Below are 17,854 nucleotides of genomic sequence, written 5' to 3' on the forward strand. Positions count from 1 at the left end.
TCGGGCACACTGCACAGCACTGCCATCCTAATCAGTGTGCTTACAGTGAAGCACACAGACCCCGCCCCCTAGTAAAACACTCCCAGCACACAGTTAACCCTTTGATCGCCCCTCACATTAACCCCTTCCTGCCAAGTGCCATTAGTACAGTGTCAGTGCTATTTTTGTTTAGCACTGATCGCTGGAGTGGAGTCACTGGGGATGTGACACCTAGTTAGTTTCCCCCCAGTGTCAGAATGTCCGCCCCATTCCTGCAGTCCCACTAAAAGTCACTGACCACCGCCAATACTTGTAGAAAAAAAAATCCCATTATCTATACCGCCATTTGTAAACGCTATAATACAACATTAAGGGGTCTGCATGCTGCACAAATTTTACCTGTGATTTTTCTAACATTGTAATATGATCGTTAGCTCCATCTAGTTTACAAAATGCAGTATATTTTCTTATTGAGATATTTCAGAAAACCATACCTCAGTTTGGACACTAGATGGAGCTGACGATCATAGGAATTAATCTATTAGAGAAACTACTCCCGAACGTCATGCGGCATGTATGAATGTGTTTTATGGGAAATGTTCTGCTAAAATAAAAGGCCTGGCCACAGGGTCTCTTTAAGTGGTGACCTCACTTCTCCCTAGATATAAAGTCTTATTGTATTACAATTGTGGTGTCACATGCTCTCGTGTTGCTATGTATTACATTTTATTCCATCAAACGTGTGATACCAGAAATCATTGATCAATGAATTGTCCTTTTTTTTTGTACCTGTTAGAAGGAAGAAAAAAAATACAAACGGCTTCTATTCAGCACCTTTTTTTTATTAATATGCGTAATAAATAAACAAACCAATAAATATACATATATATGGCATAAGACACCAAGGTTACAGGCGCTGATGTAACAGACAAGGGTTAATTCCAGCAAGAGCAGATGTACATACACCGGAAAAAATGTAGGCATTGGCCCATTCCCCGACCCTGGGCAGAACTTGGGCCCTTCAGGAAATGACTGAGGGCCTTTTCAAAGGAGGGGGATTGTGAGGAATGTGAGTGGGAATTTATTGGGTGGTCCATCATCTGCATGTGAACCAAGAATAGGTAGCCATTACGTTCAGTAGGCTGAACTAAACTAAGCAGAATGCATCCAATCATAGCACTAGTACCGAAGAGCCATGGTGGTGCCATTTCTTACACAATTGCCAATCAACCCTATAGCCCCTTCACCAATAAAACCAGGCTTTAGCAGTGCAAAATGGCAGTGGCCTTGGTAGAAGGTTGGAGAATGGATAGACAGGTTGAATAGTATGGAATCCATGGAGCCAGAGGTGTCACTCTTCCCTAGGGAATTGATTGGCTGTTTTTTTTACGAGCATGGGTTCATCTCCAACATGGCTTCTTCCCTCATAACTGAATTACTTTAATAGACTTCCATCCATCTCCAGTTTAAGTTTGCAAAACTTTATTGAACTGCCATTGGGGGAGCATAGCCAATCACAAAGCAGCATGGAAGGGGACGTAGAAGACCACATTGTAGACTGCTATGGCCAACTGAGCTGGATATGTACAAAACATGTAGCCACAACTGAACTTCCACTCCTGATATAATGTTGTACTTCATACTAGACTTTGTACATGGTAGACCACAGCCCACTTGTGAAGCTTCTACGAGGTTCCTGGCATGTTCATACTACACCAAACTACCCAGCCTTTAATTTATATGACTGGCTCATACATCAAGGGCAGAGAACGTTTGATGGTGCTTCATAAAGTCTATCACATCCAGTTTTATGCCGGTGTGCAGACCTCTCCATCTACATCTATTGTCCAAGTCTTTAAGGATTGTAGGCCTCGTAACCCCAACAATTCAGTTCTTCCAAGCTTTTAAAGAGTTGTAGGCATTGTAACCCCAACAATTCAGTTCTTCCAAGCTTTTTAGGAGTTGTAGGCCTCGTAACCCCAACAATTACGTTCTTCCAACGAAAGCAAAATTTCACTCAAAACATTTTTGATATTTTGGATAGAATGGAGAAGAGTTAGAACCTCTGTCAGATTTTACATCTGTATGTATCTCCGTTAGGAAGAATTCCCATTATTTCCTTCCCCGGTGACACAAGTCACCAGGAAATGAGGAGAAATCTGCCAAGGAGGTTACAGCAACAAAAAAGTTGAAAGAAGTTCTGGTCTTTCACTGTCTATCCAAAACAAATGCAGTTTTGTCTGAAGATACACGCTAAAAGTACAATTGTCGTATGAACAAGGACAATACCAAAAGTGATGGTAGGTTACCAGTGATATACTGTATGTATTTCTTTCAACATATCTTTACCAAACGCTTTCTACACCTTTTTTATGTTTACAGATGGTGATACCCAAGGACTGTACCATGTTACTATATAGGGTATTCTTTTCCCATAGTGTTTTGCATGATTGGTTTTGTCCACTTGCAGGCAGGTGCAGTCTATTTTCTCCACTGTAGGTGGCACTTGTCCGGAGCGGCAGTGCAACTGGAGGGGGAAGTCAGAGGAAACTGGGTTTTTCTAGGATTTTCTTGGTTCCCTGGAGCTATGTTCTGGTTGGTTGCGCTGCATGCAGGCAACCCTGGTGGCCATCTTGGGTCATGCAGAGTCTCAGTTCCTGCCCCCCCCCCCCCCGGGTTTTGGGTGTTTTGGTGCACTTTTTGCAAAAATTCTAGTGTAGGGAAAGTATACCCATCTGTCAGGAACAGCACTAGTGGTAGGGAAAGGTTCCACAGAAGTAGGGAAAGCTCAGGGCCTACGTCTGCAGCATCAGAAAGCTCCCCTTTAGGTTGGACTGGCCAGACCACAGTTCACCCTCCTTGGCAGGCCCAGTCTCAAGTTTGGGCCTACTCATTGCTGACTCTACGCTCTACTGACTATTTCCGGTTGGGTGGTCTTCCCTGCCTGGTTGTTGTACCGTTTACGACTTCAACAATACATAATTTCCTGCATCCCGAGACTCTGTGTGTTTACTGCCGTCAATCCTTGCTGCACCTACCCAACATACTTGTCACTTTTTGTCAATGGCATATGCAGAACCTACGTGTTTTCTGTACATCTAAAAAAAAAATTATTAGAAATGCGAAGAATGCAAGCTCACGTTGGCTGAAGAGGAGATAACCCGAGAATCTCAAAATCATGGAACCGAAGAATCTGCTGTTAAAATGGTACAGTCCACAGGTACTTCTATCCAATAATATAAGATGGGTGTATAAAATGTTGTATTCCGGCAAAGATTTCTTATAAGAATATACAACCTGCAACTATTTTTCTTATTGGGACATAGGAAAAAGAGAGAACCAAGCGTGTCCAGATCAAATTTATTGTACACGTAATGTATTGGACAAGTTCTGGGGTCTCCAAGTGAACCTCTTTGTCAGGCTTTAGAGCATCAAATGGATTAGAATCCAAACTGAAGAAGATTTAATGATTATAAGATACAGTTAGTGGGGTAGATAGGACACACTCCAGTAGTTGGTTTAGAAATTCCATCCTTAGTCATTCCATGTTCTATAGTCTCGGTTCTGTTTTGATTATTTTAAACCCCCAATGAAGAGGGGGACCCCCCGTAAGTGTTAGCTTACCACTGGATGTTCTGAGAAATACATTTAAATTGGACTCTTTTCTTCTAATATCTCATACTTTGTTCCAAGAACCATTTAGTAACCCTTCTGTACTTGACCGCTGCCTTACTTGATCCACAACATGGGGAATACAACTGATTCCTGGAGATCCAGTGCTCCAGAACCCCTACCTACCACACCAATTTATTTAATGTCCTTCTCTTTGTTTGTTGTATTTTTTTTTAAGAGTACTCCTAAAAATTGTTCTGAACCCTGGGGGGGAAATTTGTGTAAGAAGACATGAACCAAGCTATTCATTGGAATCATCACTATAACAGCATCTGTAGTATAGTAGACGGTTAAGTCAACCAACATCCACCATCAACCATTCTAGAGGTCTTAATCACAGCTTTGTAGACCTCCTTTGTGCACCACCACTTTGAACCTAGTTTTAGAATGCAATTTAGACATTTTTAGAGCTGTGCAATCCTTTATTATCTATAGAACCCCCCTTATCCCATGACCCTCTTATCCCATGACCCCCTTATCCCATGATCCCCTTATCCCGCCAGTGCCCTATTTTATCTACAAGAGTGCAGCCCCCATTTAACCAACCTTTGCCAGTCCATCAACTTATTTACAGCAGTGCAAGCAACCAGCACAAACACTGCCCTGACCGAACTATATATACAGCTCATACATACACACAAGACCTAAATAATAATATACAGCTCCCATAACACTTAAGGCTCTCACTCAGGCTTTTGTTTTGAAGGATCACCCACCCAAAACTGATATTTGAGGTGCAGATCGGCTAAAACACCCAATGGCTTTCCTATATTCATTTTAGTCTGATTTCAGCAGCCAGACATCTTCACCTGGATTCCCAGAGCTGCCAGCACTACCAAGGAGTCTCACTCTTGCTGTTCCAATGTCTGTAATGTGACAGAACCAACCACGATAGTTTGTAATGGGCAAAGTAGGTAGCTGGAGCTGGCTGTTCAGATGCATCAATCCCGTCTTGGAGCCTTCCATAGAAAACTGGTGGATGATTCAACCTGGAATCTCTGCTGACCGTAGTATCTGTTTTAGGTGGAATGACCCTTTAAATACTAAATGGTGCAGTTCTTTTTAACAGTACAAGAAACTACATTGGTGGAAGGTGAGGCGGCTTATGACATGACACGAAAAAATCATTTTATCCCCCACCACCCCTACCTATACTTGTGGCCTTTTTCTCTTTGTCCATTGGATTAGAGTGGTTTAGGCTCCAGGGATCAAAATCTCCCCAAAATTAAAAGTGCAGCCATGTGTACAGCGTCAGGATAGAGTAAGGGGTCTAGTAGCTTATATACATTCAGTCCAGTAATTAGTTTAATGAGTGCATTGATCATTAACTGCTTTACATAAATAGTTGTAATGATTCTCCATAATACGGCTATCCATCGCTCTTTCATTAACCTCATACAAGATCGCAGTGACCAGGCCAAAAATGTCCAAGACTTGAGCACTTTTAGCAAGGTTTGCCTCCAGGATTATTATTTAGCGTCTAAATCTAGCGACGAGCAAAAAAAATAAAAAAACTATTTCATGCAAGGTATTGTCAGCCCACCATATGCTGAATCTTCAAATGAACTCCCAGATTCCAAAATTTGTTCTTTTATCAAAAGGTTACTCCAAACAAAACTGATATTTCAGTCATGGATGGACCCTGGTGGGCTGAGATGTCCACTGGTAATATAGTGGCAACGGTTCCCTTATGTGGTATCTTGTTCTACTCTCAACTCCTTGGAGCCTTTCTTCGCTGTTGTATTCACTTTAATAAAAAAAATTTAAAAAATAGATCAAATATCCAGCCAGGAGGCTGAGAGTCCCTTGTGGTTGTCATGAAGGTTGAACAGAGCTGGGAAATCAAAGAGATTTCCCCACTGAAGTGCTAGAGAGGTCAAAGAAGTCAGGGAGTGATCTACCTCACCAGTTTCCACCAAAATATCCAAAAAATTAAGGACATAGAAAAGCAGATCATCCACCAATTGTTAAAGGAACCCTCAAAATCACACCCTTTCCCTTATCTCAAGTTCTAATCCAAAACGTATGATCTTCCTAAGCTTTAATTTTCTATGGTCTCAACCAACATATCAGGACACCTTAAGCCATAGAAAAGCAGATCATTCACCAATTATCAAAGGAACCCTCAAAAGCCTACCCTTTCCCTTATCTCAAGTGCTAATCCACAATGTATGATCTTCCTAAGCTTTAGTTTTCTAATGTTTCAACCAGAATATCAAGACACTTTAAGCCATAGAAAAGCAGATCATTCACCAATTATCAATGAAACCCTCAAAATCCTACCCTTTCCCTTATCTCAAGTTCTAATCCAAAACGTATGATCTTCCTAAGCTTTGATTTTCTATGGTTTCAACCAACATATCAGGACACTTTAAGCCATAGAAAAGCAGATCATTCACCAATTATCAAAGGAACCTCAAAAGTCTACCCTTTCCCTTATCTCAAGTTCTAATCCACAATTCATGATCTTCCTAAGCTTTAGTTTTCTATGGGTTCAACCAGAATATCAAGACACTTTAAGCCATAGAAAAGCAGATCATTCACCAGAGGAACCCTCAAAAGCCTACCCTTTCCCTTATCTCAAGTTCTAATCCACAATGTATGATCTTCCTAAGCTTTAGTTTTCTATGGTTTCAACCAGAATATCAAGACACTTTAAGCCACCAAAAAACAGATCTTCTACCACTGTCCATGGAACCCTCAAGACTCTACCCTTTCCCTTATCTCAAGTTCTAATCCACAATGTATGATCTTCCTAAGCTTTAGTTTTTTATGGTTTCAACCAGAATATCAAGACACTTTAAGCCATAGAAAAGCAGATCATTCACCAATTATCAATGAAACCCTCAAAATCCTACCCTTTTCCTTATCTCAAGTTCTAATCCACAACATAAGATCTTTTAAGCTTTAGTTTTCTATGGTTTCAACCAGAATATCAAGACACTTTAAGCCATAGAAAAGCAGATCATTCACCACTTATCAAAGGAACCCTCAAAAGCCTACCCTTTCCCTTATCTCAAGTTCTAATCCAAAACATATGATCTTCCTAAACTTTGATTTTCTATGGTTTCAACCAACATATCAGGACACTTTAAGCCATAGAAAAGCAGATCATTCACCAATTATCAAAGGAACCTCAAATGTCTACCCTTTCCCTTATCTCAAGTTCTAATCCACAATGTATGATCTTCCTAAGCTTTAGTTTTCTATGGTTTCAACCAGAATATCAAGACACTTTAAGCCATAGAAAAGCAGATCATTCACCACTTATCAAAGGAGCCTCAAAAGTCTACCCTTTCCCTTATCTCAAGTTCTAATCCACAATGTATGATCTTCCTAAGCTTTAGTTTTCTATGGTTTTAACCAGAATATCAAGACACTTTAAGCCATAGAAAAGCAGATCATTCACCAAAGGAACCCTCAAAAGCCTACCCTTTCCCTTATCTCAAGTTCTAATCCACAATGTATGATCTTCCTAAGCTTTAGTTTTCTATGGTTTCAACCAGAATATCAAGACACTTTAAGCCATAGAAAAGCAAATCATTCACCAGAGGAACCCTCAAAAGCCTACCCTTTCCCTTATCTCAAGTTCTAATCCACAATGTATGGTCTTCTTAAGCTTTAATTTTCTATGGTTTCAACCAGAATATCAAGACACTTTAAGCCATAGAAAAGCAAATCATTCACCAGAGGAACCCTCAAAAGCCTACCCTTTCCCTTATCTCAAGTTCTAATCCACAATGTATGATCTTCCTAAGCTTTAGTTTTCTATGGTTTTAACCAGAATATCAAGACACTTTAAGCCATAGAAAAGCAGATCATTCACCAAAGGAACCCTCAAAAGCCTACCCTTTCCCTTATCTCAAGTTCTAATCCACAATGTATGATCTTCCTAAGCTTTAGTTTTCTATGGTTTCAACCAGAATATCAAGACACTTTAAGCCACCAAAAAACAGATCTTCTACCACTGTCCATGGAACCCTCAAGAATCTACCCTTCCCCTTATCTCAAGTTCAAATGTAAAATGTATGATCTAACTAAGCATTGATTTTCCATTGTACAGACACATCTCAATTTGTTTTAATTGTTGAGGCCTTTGCAAAGTATTTATTTCCTATCACCCTTACCTTGTAGGCCCTGAAGGCCCTAACCCAACTCCTGTCATGCTCTCTCTGAAGATCTTTTTGTTTATTAATAATACAGATGTCTGTTTCTTTTTCAGGATCTTGGAAGCTTTTGCTAAGAATTTATGTCCAGTTGCTGTGCTTAAAACCACTCTCTTATTAGTATGTAGACTCAACATTGAAGGTGCTTTTGGAAATGGCACAATGGCCAATGAAAATCTAGGTAATCCACCAACCAACTTTACATAATTGAACCATCCATACACAACTAATCGCATTTTGGCCAACTTTTTCCTCACAACAAACTTTCAGCTACATAGGCTGCCTTTCTCAACCACTTCAATCTGTTTTTCTATCTTTCATCCCATTAACACTTCCAGTGACCTCACGCCATTCATTGGCTCGTCCTCCAGGTGAAGTCCATGTATTCCGCCTATCTCGCTCCTGAATGGAAACATTGTAACATAGTTTGAAGCAGAATTTACATGTGACATCCTGTCATTTTCATGCCCTGTGCTTCAGGTAACCAAGTAACAGATTGCAAGTTCTTTGGGTCAATGTCCAGATCTTTTTTTCTTATTCATGTTCCTCAAATGATGGTTAAAAAAGAAAAAAAAAATTCTAGAACTTTTTTTTCGACGCGTTACTTGAAAATATAAGTGCTAAGTACACGAGAGTAAGGAGAGTCAGGTCGCCGACTAAGAAAGCGTTTGGGGAAGTCACATTTTCTCCTAAGATGTCTGCATGCAGAGCTCACGTCAATAAAACGGCTAGCACACGTGCACGATGGTTTGGGCGCAGGGAGAAAGAATACTGTATTAATGCGGCCGACCCCGCCACGCTCGTCATATCGTAATGCTTCCCATTTTCCTCGCAGAGGTTAGAAAAAAGAAAAAAAAAAAAAGCCAATGAACATCTTTGAATGCTCCAGTCGAACCGAAGAACCAGAAAGCTCTTGGCGCGTTCCTCATGCTGTTTTCATCATGATCGCCATCTGTAAGTGTCTCGAGTAAACAGTCCCAGCGGTTGTTAGGAGTCCACTCTGTCGGGCTGAGTAACAAACTTTAGAGGCATCAAACCGTGCCGGTTTCCGAGGCCACACTGCAGGCGGTCAGAGTGTGCGTCATAGACAAAGTTGAGGTCTGGCTGTTTCGGCTCTGTGCGATGGCATACGGAATTCACCTGTCTGATTAGAGAAAAAAAAAAAGACCATTTTAGTCAACTAAATGAGGGTTGACTAAGGAAGGCTGGAGCTTTTGACCTCAAAGAGGAACTTCAGTACCCATTAATTTGTCCCGTCCCCCCCTTTGGGTGCCTCCATCTTTAGAAAACATTACCCAAATGAGGAGTGCTCTTTTTATTTATTAGTACATGCTCGGTACAACACAATGTCCATTGCCGGAGACCCAATTGTCCATGGTTAGATATTATTTTCTTTCATAGAGCTTGACCTTGTCTGTACCAATGTTGGAGGAACATAATATCTAACCATGGACAATTGGGTATCCCACCATGGGCATTGTGTTGTACTGTGCATGTGCTAAAAAGACAGCTGTGTTGTAATGTTTTAATTATTTTATTTTTGTACCATAAAGAGTGGCATATTTTGCCTTTTATGATAAGTTTGTATATGGCCTTGGGAAAAGATACGGAAGTTTCGAATGTCATCTTTAGAATTCTGGCATGGACTTCAAAACCAACCTGCGGCACATCTGTGCATGTGCTGTAAGGTTCCTTAAGAACCAGGACCTCATACAGCACCATCTTTGCACATACAAAGGAAACCCAAACACAAGCCAGGTCTCTGGAAGGTGCCAGGTGATGTTGTGAAACATGGTGCCATTCTACTGACCCCCCCCCACACACCTTCTCTGGAAGGTGCTAGATGGATGTTATGAAACACGGTGCCATTCTACTGACCCCCCCCCTCTCTGGAAGGTGCTAGATGGATGTTATGAAACACGGTGCCATTCTACTGACCCCCCACACCTTCTCTAGAAGGTGCCAGATGGATGTTATGAAACATGGTGCCATTCTACTGACCCCCCCCTCTCTAGAAGGTGCCAGATGGATGTTATGAAACATGGTGGCATTCTACTGACCCCCCCACCCTCTTTGGAAGGTGCCAGATGGATGTTATGAAACATGGTGCCATTCTACTGAGCCCCCCCCCCCGCTTTCTCTAGAAGGTGCCAGATGGATGTTATGAAACATGGTGCCATTCTACTGACCCCCCCCAACTTCTCTGGAAGGTGCCAGATGGATGTCATAAAACATGGTGCCATTCTACCGACCCCCCCCCTCCCCCACGCACACACACGCTACCCCCACTCCTACCTTAATCATAGGGTGTTTCTGTAGGTTTTTGAATTTGGCATGGCTGTATGTGGCTGTATTCACACAGCTGCATCATCCATTCACAGATTCATTCACAGGGAACTGCTATAATATAGTGATTTCCAATAACTGGCAGCGCTATCTAGTGGCCATGATGCTGTATTTGTACTGATTAGGATATTTCAGGAAAAACACAGCATTACGGCCCCTAGATGGCACCAACACTCATTGGAACTCACGGGTCAGAATTTGTCATGAGTGAGCGCTTGTTATATTCGTCCAATTATTTTTTTTTTTACTAGACCCCCGAAGTGTAGCTGTGAAAAATGAAGTTTGTAAGGTCCTGTTTGGCTGCTTACCGAATATTCTGGGAAGATGGAGAGAGGGACAGAGCTCCAGCGTCTGATCCTGCCATGGCCTCCTTCTCCGGGGCTGCTTCTCCCCAGAGCCCTGCGCTCACGGTCTGTGCCACCATCTGGAACATCGACTTATCCAGGCTGAGCCAGCCCGAGGGCAACCTGCGGCAGAGGAAGAACCACACTGCACTGAGTGGGGGCTCATAAAATATTCATGCCTCTTCAAGGGCAGATAACAACGTGCTGGTAGCTTGGGGCCTTCTGATACAAAAGAATGCGAGACAATATACAGGATAGGAAATACAAATATAGACCGTGGAATGGAGGACATGCAGATTCCCTGTATTGTAACCTAGAAAGCCCATGGTGGCTGCCTCTTGCAGCGCTGGGGATTTAGTTCATTCTAGTTCATCCCAGGGATATACTAAGTATGAGGCTTGCATGGCCTCCCCATATTTATGGGGGTTTCCATCCAAAAGTATTATTATTATTATTATTATTATACAGTATTTATAAAGCGCCAATAGTTCGCTCAGCTCTGTACATTACAAAGGGGGACAGAACATGTGACAGAACAATACCAATACAATGCAAAACATGAGGGGATTGAGGGCCCTGCTCCTTGGAGCTTACAATCTAGGAGGGAGGGGATGGTGGCACAGGAGGAGATAGCTGTGGGGGATGGAGTGGTAGGAAGAGTGGAGGAGGTCGGCAAGTTAGCAGGGGGTGAGGTAGGCTTCCCTGAAGAGATGGGTTTTCAGGGTACGCCTAAAGGAGAGGAGAGTAGGTGATAATCTGATGGGTTGTGGAAGGGAGTTCCAGAGGACGGGTGACACCCTGGAGAAGTCCTGGAGGCGGGCATGGGAGGAGGAGACCAGGGAACTAGAGAGAAGGAGGTTTTGTGAGGAGCGGAGTGTGCGTGTTGGGTGGTACTTGGATATTAGGTCAGTGATGTAGTTCGGGGCAGTATGGTGGACGGCTTTGTACGTCAGTGTTAGGATTTTAAATTTGATCCGTTGCGCAATCGGAAGCCAGTGGAGGGATTGGCAGAGGGGGGTGGCGGAGATGGAGCGGTTGGAAAGGTGAATGAGTCTGGCAGCCGTATTCAGGATGGACTGAAGCGGGGATAGCCAGCGGCGAGGCAGGCCAGTGAGGAGAGAGTTGCAGTAGTCGAGTCGTGATATGATGAGGGAGTGGATGAGCTGTTTAGTGGTTTCTGGGGTTAGGAACGTGCGGATTTTGGCGATGTTGCGGAGTTGGAGTCTGCATGAGTTTGTTAAAGATTGGACTTGGGGCTGGAAGGATAGGTTGGAGTCCAGAATGACACCAAGTACTCTGGCCTGCGGGGCGGGTTTTATGGTGGCGTTGTTGGATGTGATGTAGAAGTCAATGGGGGGTGGGGTCCGGGCTGGGGGGAAGACAAGAAACTCGGTTTTGGAGAGATTCAGTTTAAGGAAGTGGAGCGACATCCAATCTGATATGTCGCTCAGTAGGTGTGTGATTTGGGCAGAGACCGAGGGGGTGAGGTGGGGGGTTGAGAGATAGATTTGTGTGTCGTCGGCATAGAGGTGGTAGTTGAAGCCGTGAGAGTGTATGAGTTGGCCAAGGGAGGAGGTGTAGATGGAGAAGAGAAGGGGCCCAAGGACAGAGCCTTGAGGGACCCCAACAGAGAGGGTATACGAATGACTGGCTTCCATCTCAACGTTCTTTATGTGTTTGTATTAAGGCTTATTCATGTGTGTGGCCATTGCCACTCGTCTGAAAAGCAATCTGCGATGGATTGCTTTTTGGAGGTGTTTGCCAGGCGGCGGGGAGGCAATATGTTGTTTCCTCACCAGCTGGTTTAACCCAGTAATTGCAAGGCGGTTGTGGCACAGTACCATAGAATTGCATTGGTTGCATTTGGCGGTGATAACACCCACCTCAAATGCAAAATACGGTTTGGAGGGAGCGCTATAACCACAGCTCAACCCCCTAGTTTAACCTCCCCCTGGCCACACATTTGGAGACACCCTTTCTGTCAAAAAGTATGAGCTTCTGTAGGATACAGTGTGGTGTGAATGGACCAGTTAGTTGTTGTACAGCACTACTGCCATGTTAGAGTCATAGTCAGGGGCACATTTGACACGAGGCAAACAAGGCGTTGGCCTTGAGGCGGCATTTTTCGGGGGAGTAGTGCCATCCCCAAGAAGAAGAGATGCTGCTTCTCCTGGGCAACAGGACTGGGCAGCAGAGCGGAATGAGAGGACTGCCAGCCCCCAGAAGAAGGGATGTTGGTTTTCCTGGGCACCGGGGCTGGGCAGCAGAGCAGAGTAAGGGGAGCACCAGCCCCCGGAAGAAGGGATGCTGGTTTTCCTGGGCAACGGGGTAGGGCGGCAGAGTGGATTCAGGGGAGCGCCGGTCCCCGGAAGAAGGGACGCTGGTGTTCCTGGGCACCGGGGCTGGACAGCAGAGCGGAGTGAGGGGAGTGCCGGCCCCAAAAGAAGGGATGGTGGTTTTCCTGGGAACCAGGGCTGGGCAGCAGAGTGGAGTGAGGGGAGCACTGGTCCCAGAAGAAGGGATGCTGGTTTTCTTGGGCACCGGGGCTGGATGGCAGAGCAGAGTGAGGGGAGCGCTGGCCCCAGAGGATGGAGGCTGGTTTTCTTGGGCACCGGGGCTGTGCGTCAGAGTTGAGTGAGGGGAGCACCACCTCCCAGAAGAAGGGAGGCTGGTTTTCCTGGGCACCAGGGCTGGGCAGCAGAGTGGAGTGAGGGGAGCACTGGCCCCGGAAGAAGAGATGCTGGTTTTCCTGGGCAACTGGCATGGGGGAGGGGGGATATTCAATGGTAGGTTTTTATGAAACAGAAGTGGATGATTCAATGTCCTCTGTATATTGCTGCAATACATCAGATCTGTATTTAAAAAACACATAAGCAGTACATCTCGGCAATGCATGCTCATTTCTCTGTGTTTATCCCTGCAATTGCAGAACTATAACTGCAAAAATACTGCAATTGCAGAACTATAACTGTTAATCCTGCCAGAAATCCAGTGAGATCCTAACTTCCTGTAGAGAGCCGACAACTCTGGCTCTGCTGCACTGAAATCCCAAACAGTGTTATCAGCCTGCCGAGTTCCTCCCTGATGAACTACAGAAGAGTGGGAGAGTTCTGTAGTCCAGTAGGGGACGCTATGGTGTGCTGCGGTGCGTTGGACATTACTATAGAGATGCCATTCATAATGATCTCCACTGCAACACACTGCAGACAGATCCATGCTTTGCAGTGAGATTCAAGTTTTACAGCAAATTACAACACATGAATCTAAACAGTCCCTAAAGGGTCAGTCCACTGAGAAATTAACCCCTTCACGCCTAAGGGTAAAACAAATGTTAATGCCTAAGCACAATTTTGCAACTTTGACCTGTGTTAGTAAAACCGTACAGATCATCACAACTACTTTGTACATCCGGGTGGATTATCCAGTGGGTTTTTTTTTCAGAACAAATTGGGCTTTCATTTGGTGGTAAATGGTAATGGATACCTCCTGATTTTTTTTTTATTATCAAAGGAAAACTGGTTCAAAATAGTAAAAAAATATATTTTTTTACATTTAGCTGTACATTTCTTGCTACTACCATAACCTACCACCAAAGAACAACCCCAAATATATTCTACTGCTCCTGACGATTGCAGCCATACCACATACTGTATGTCTATGTTATTTGTTTGTACCCAGGGGCGGACTGACAACTCATGGGGCCCCCGGGCAATAAGGGATCATGGGGCCCCTGTGTCCTTGCCCAAACTCAAAAAAGCCTATGAAAAAGGTAACAGGGGCATCTCATGGGGCCCCCTACTGACCCTGGGCCCTCGGGCAGTGCCCGAGTCTCCAAATGGTCAGTCCGCCCCTGTTTGTACCTATAGTACGGCCCAGAAACCATAGTGCGTATTTTGCTTTTTTTTTTATTTATCTTGCCTAAAACACACTGATGCTGACACTGATAGTAACTAAAATATATATATATATATATATATATATATATACATACACACATACATGCACTGACCTTGAGTTTTGACCCTGACCCTGACCCAAACACTAACCCTGGCACTGACCTAGATTAAACATTGTTCTGTGTTTTTTTTCTTTAAATTTTTTTAAATATTTTTTTCTCTCTCTCTCCATTCAAAGAGAGAAAACAGGGGGGCGGGCTTCCCAGTGACTAATCATATGATAGCCAATCAGGTGACTTGGAATCGGCGAGACCCCAGAACACACCGTCCAGCACAAAGACGGATACACAAATATGTGTTCCCATGGAAAAAAGCCCAATCCATTGGGGCCGTATATTTGCGTATACTTGACGGAAAGGGCTTAATGTCCATTATATATATCCGTTCAGTCGTATCCAACCCTTGGCGATTGCACTCATAAGCGACTTTTTCCATGAATTCTCTTAGCAATTATTTTACAGGGTAGGTTGCCAGGTCTTTCCCCAACCCCCACAATGCAGGAGATCCCGCATGGCCAGGGATGAAACTAGCACAGGACTGGACAGGAGCCAATTAACCTACCAGCATGTCTTTGGAGTGTGGGAGGAAACCGGAGTACCCGGAGGAAACCCATGCAAGCACAGGGAGAACATGCAAACTCCCTGCAGGAAGCGCAATGGTCGGGAATCAAATCCATGACCCAATTACTGCAAGGCAGACGTGCTAACTACTAAGCCACTGTGCCAATATAGAAATACTGTATATACAATCGTCAGGAGCAGGAGAATATATCTGGGGTTGTTCTTTGGTGGTAGGTTATGGTAGTAGCAAAAAATGTACAGCTAAATGTAAAAAAAAATATTTTTTTACTATTTTGAACCAGTTTTCCTTTGATAATAACAAAAAAATCAGGAGGTATCCATTACCATTTACCACCACTATATAGTGGGGAAAATATTTATTCGATTCCCCTGCAGATTTTGTAAGTTTGTCCACTTACAAAGAAATGAAGGATCTATAATTTTTATCATAGGTGTATGCTAAATGATAGAGACGGAATATCAACCAAAAATCCAGAAAAAACTCAATACAAATGTTATAAATTGAGTTGCAGTTCAATGAATAAAGTAAGTATTTGATCCCCAAGCAAAACATGACTTCGTAGTTTGTGGAGGAACCCTTGTTGGCGAGCACAGAGGTGAGACGTTTCTTGTAGTTGGTGGAGGAACCCTTGTTGGCGAGCACAGAGGTGAGACGTTTCTTGTAGTTGGTGGAGGAACCCTTGTTGGCGAGCACAGAGGTGAGACGTTTCTTGTAGTTGGCGGAGGAACCCTTGTTGGCGAGCACAGAGGTGAGACGTTTCTTGTAGTTGGCGGAGGAACCCTTGTTGGCGAGCACAGAGGTGAGACGTTTCTTGTAGTTGGCGGAGGAACCCTTGTTGGCGAGCACAGAGGTGAGACGTTTCTTGTAGTTGGCGGAGGAACCCTTGTTGGCGAGCACAGAGGTGAGACGTTTCTTGTAGTTGGTGGAGGAACCCTTGTTGGCGAGCACAGAGGTGAGACGTTTCTTGTAGTTGGCGGAGGAACCCTTGTTGGCGAGCACAGAGGTGAGACGTTTCTTGTAGTTGGCGGAGGAACCCTTGTTGGCGAGCACAGAGGTGAGACGTTTCTTGTAGTTGGCGGAGGAACCCTTGTTGGCGAGCATAGAGGTGAGACGTTTCTTGTAGTTGGCGGAGGAACCCTTGTTGGCGAGCACAGAGGTGAGACGTTTCTTGTAGTTGGCGGAGGAACCCTTGTTGGCGAGCACAGAGGTGAGACGTTTCTTGTAGTTGGCGGGGGAACCCTTGTTGGCGAGCACAGAGGTGAGACGTTTCTTGTAGTTGGCGGAGGAACCCTTGTTGGCGAGCACAGAGGTGAGACGTTTCTTGTAGTTGGTGGAGGAACCCTTGTTGGCGAGCACAGAGGTGAGATGTTTCTTGTAGTTGGTGGAGGAACCCTTGTTGGCGAACACAGAGGTAAGACGTTTCTTGTAGTTGGTGGAGGAACCCTTGTTGGCGAGCACAGAGGTGAGACGTTTCTTGTAGTTGGTGGAGGAACCCTTGTTGGCGAGCACAGAGGTGAGACGTTTCTTGTAGTTGGTGGAGGAACCCTTGTTGGCGAGCACAGAGGTAAGACGTTTCTTGTAGTTGGTGGAGGAACCCTTGTTGGCGAGCACAGAGGTGAGACGTTTCTTGAAGTTGGCGGAGGAACCCTTGTTGGCGAGCACAGAGGTAAGACGTTTCTTGTAGTTGGCGGAGGAACCCTTGTTGGCGAGCACAGAGGTGAGACGTTTCTTGTAGTTGGCGGAGGAACCCTTGTTGGTGAGCACAGAGGTGAGACGTTTCTTGTAGTTGGTGGAGGAACCCTTGTTGGTGAGCACAGAGGTGAGACGTTTCTTGTAGTTGGCGGAGGAACCCTTGTTGGTGAGCACAGAGGTAAGATGTTTCTTGTAGTTGGTTCCCAGGTTTGCACATATCTCAGGAGGGTTTCGGTCCACTCTTCTTTACAGATCTTCTCTAAATCCTTAAGGTTTCTTGGCTGTCGCTTGGCAACTCAAAGTTTCGGTTTCCTCCATAAATTTTCTATGGGATTGAAGTCTGGAGACTGGCTAGGCAACTCCATGGCCTAATGTGCTTTTTCTTGAGCTACTATTTTGTTGCCTTGGCAGTATCTTTGGGCCATTGTCATGCTGGAAGACCCATCCACAACCCATCTTCAGTGGTCTGGCTGTGGGAAGAAGGTTCTCATCCAAAATGTAAAATACATGGCCTCACCTGTTGACCCCTCAATGAGGCAAAGTCGATCTGTAGCTTTAGCAGAGAAACAGCCCCAAAGCATAATGTTTCCACCTCCGCGCTGGACTGTAGGGATGGTGTTCTTAGGGTCATAGTCAGCATTTTTCTTTCTCCAAACATGGCGAGTCCAGTTAATGCCAAAGAGCTCAATTTTGGTCTCACCTAACCACAGCATTTTCTCCCAATCCTCTGAATCACTGGCAAACTTCAGACGGGTCTGTACATGTGCCTCCTTGTGAGGGGGGGATCAATCAATGGTGGTGGATTGTGTTACAAATGGTTTGTTTGGTGACTGTGGTCCCTTGAGTTCATTTGCAAGCTCCTCCCATGTAGTTCTGGGCTGATCCCTCACTTTTCTCATGGTCATCCTTACCCCATGAGGTGAAATCTTGCATGGAGCTCCAGACCGAGGAGGGTGATTGATGGTTATTTTGTATTTCTTCCATTTGGGAATAATGGCTCCAACAGTTGTCACCTTCTCAGCAAGCTTCTTGCTGATGGTCTTTTAGCCCATTCCAGCCTTGTGCAGGTCTACAATCTTGTCCCGGAAGTCCTTTGACTGCTCTTGTAGATGATGGT

At 44.4% G+C, this 17,854-nt stretch overlaps 1 protein-coding gene across 6 annotated transcripts in view; it reads right to left on the reverse strand.

Annotated features, from left to right (window-relative positions):
- Positions 1 to 800: 800 nt before the first annotated feature.
- RUSC2 (RUN and SH3 domain containing 2) overlaps positions 801 to 17,854 on the reverse strand; it is a 109,422-nt gene continuing 92,368 nt past the window's right edge. For 4 of the 6 annotated variants that reach the window (XM_089653335.1, XM_089653334.1, XM_089653332.1 and 1 more), the window contains 2 exons: positions 10,472 to 10,630; positions 801 to 8,961 (listed from right to left, as the gene is read on the reverse strand). In XM_089653335.1, coding sequence (XP_089509461.1) covers positions 8,805 to 8,961; positions 10,472 to 10,630 — 316 coding nt within the window. In that variant the 3' untranslated portion in view covers positions 801 to 8,804. The remainder of the gene's footprint in view (positions 8,962 to 10,471; positions 10,631 to 17,854) is intronic. The other 2 variants (XR_016306311.1, XR_016306312.1) reach the window with 2 other exon arrangements.

This window comes from Staurois parvus, unplaced genomic scaffold, assembly GCF_062004578.1.
Source record: "Staurois parvus isolate SC_StPar_1 unplaced genomic scaffold, SC_StPar_1.0 ptg000706l, whole genome shotgun sequence".
NCBI lineage: Eukaryota > Metazoa > Chordata > Amphibia > Anura > Ranidae > Staurois > Staurois parvus.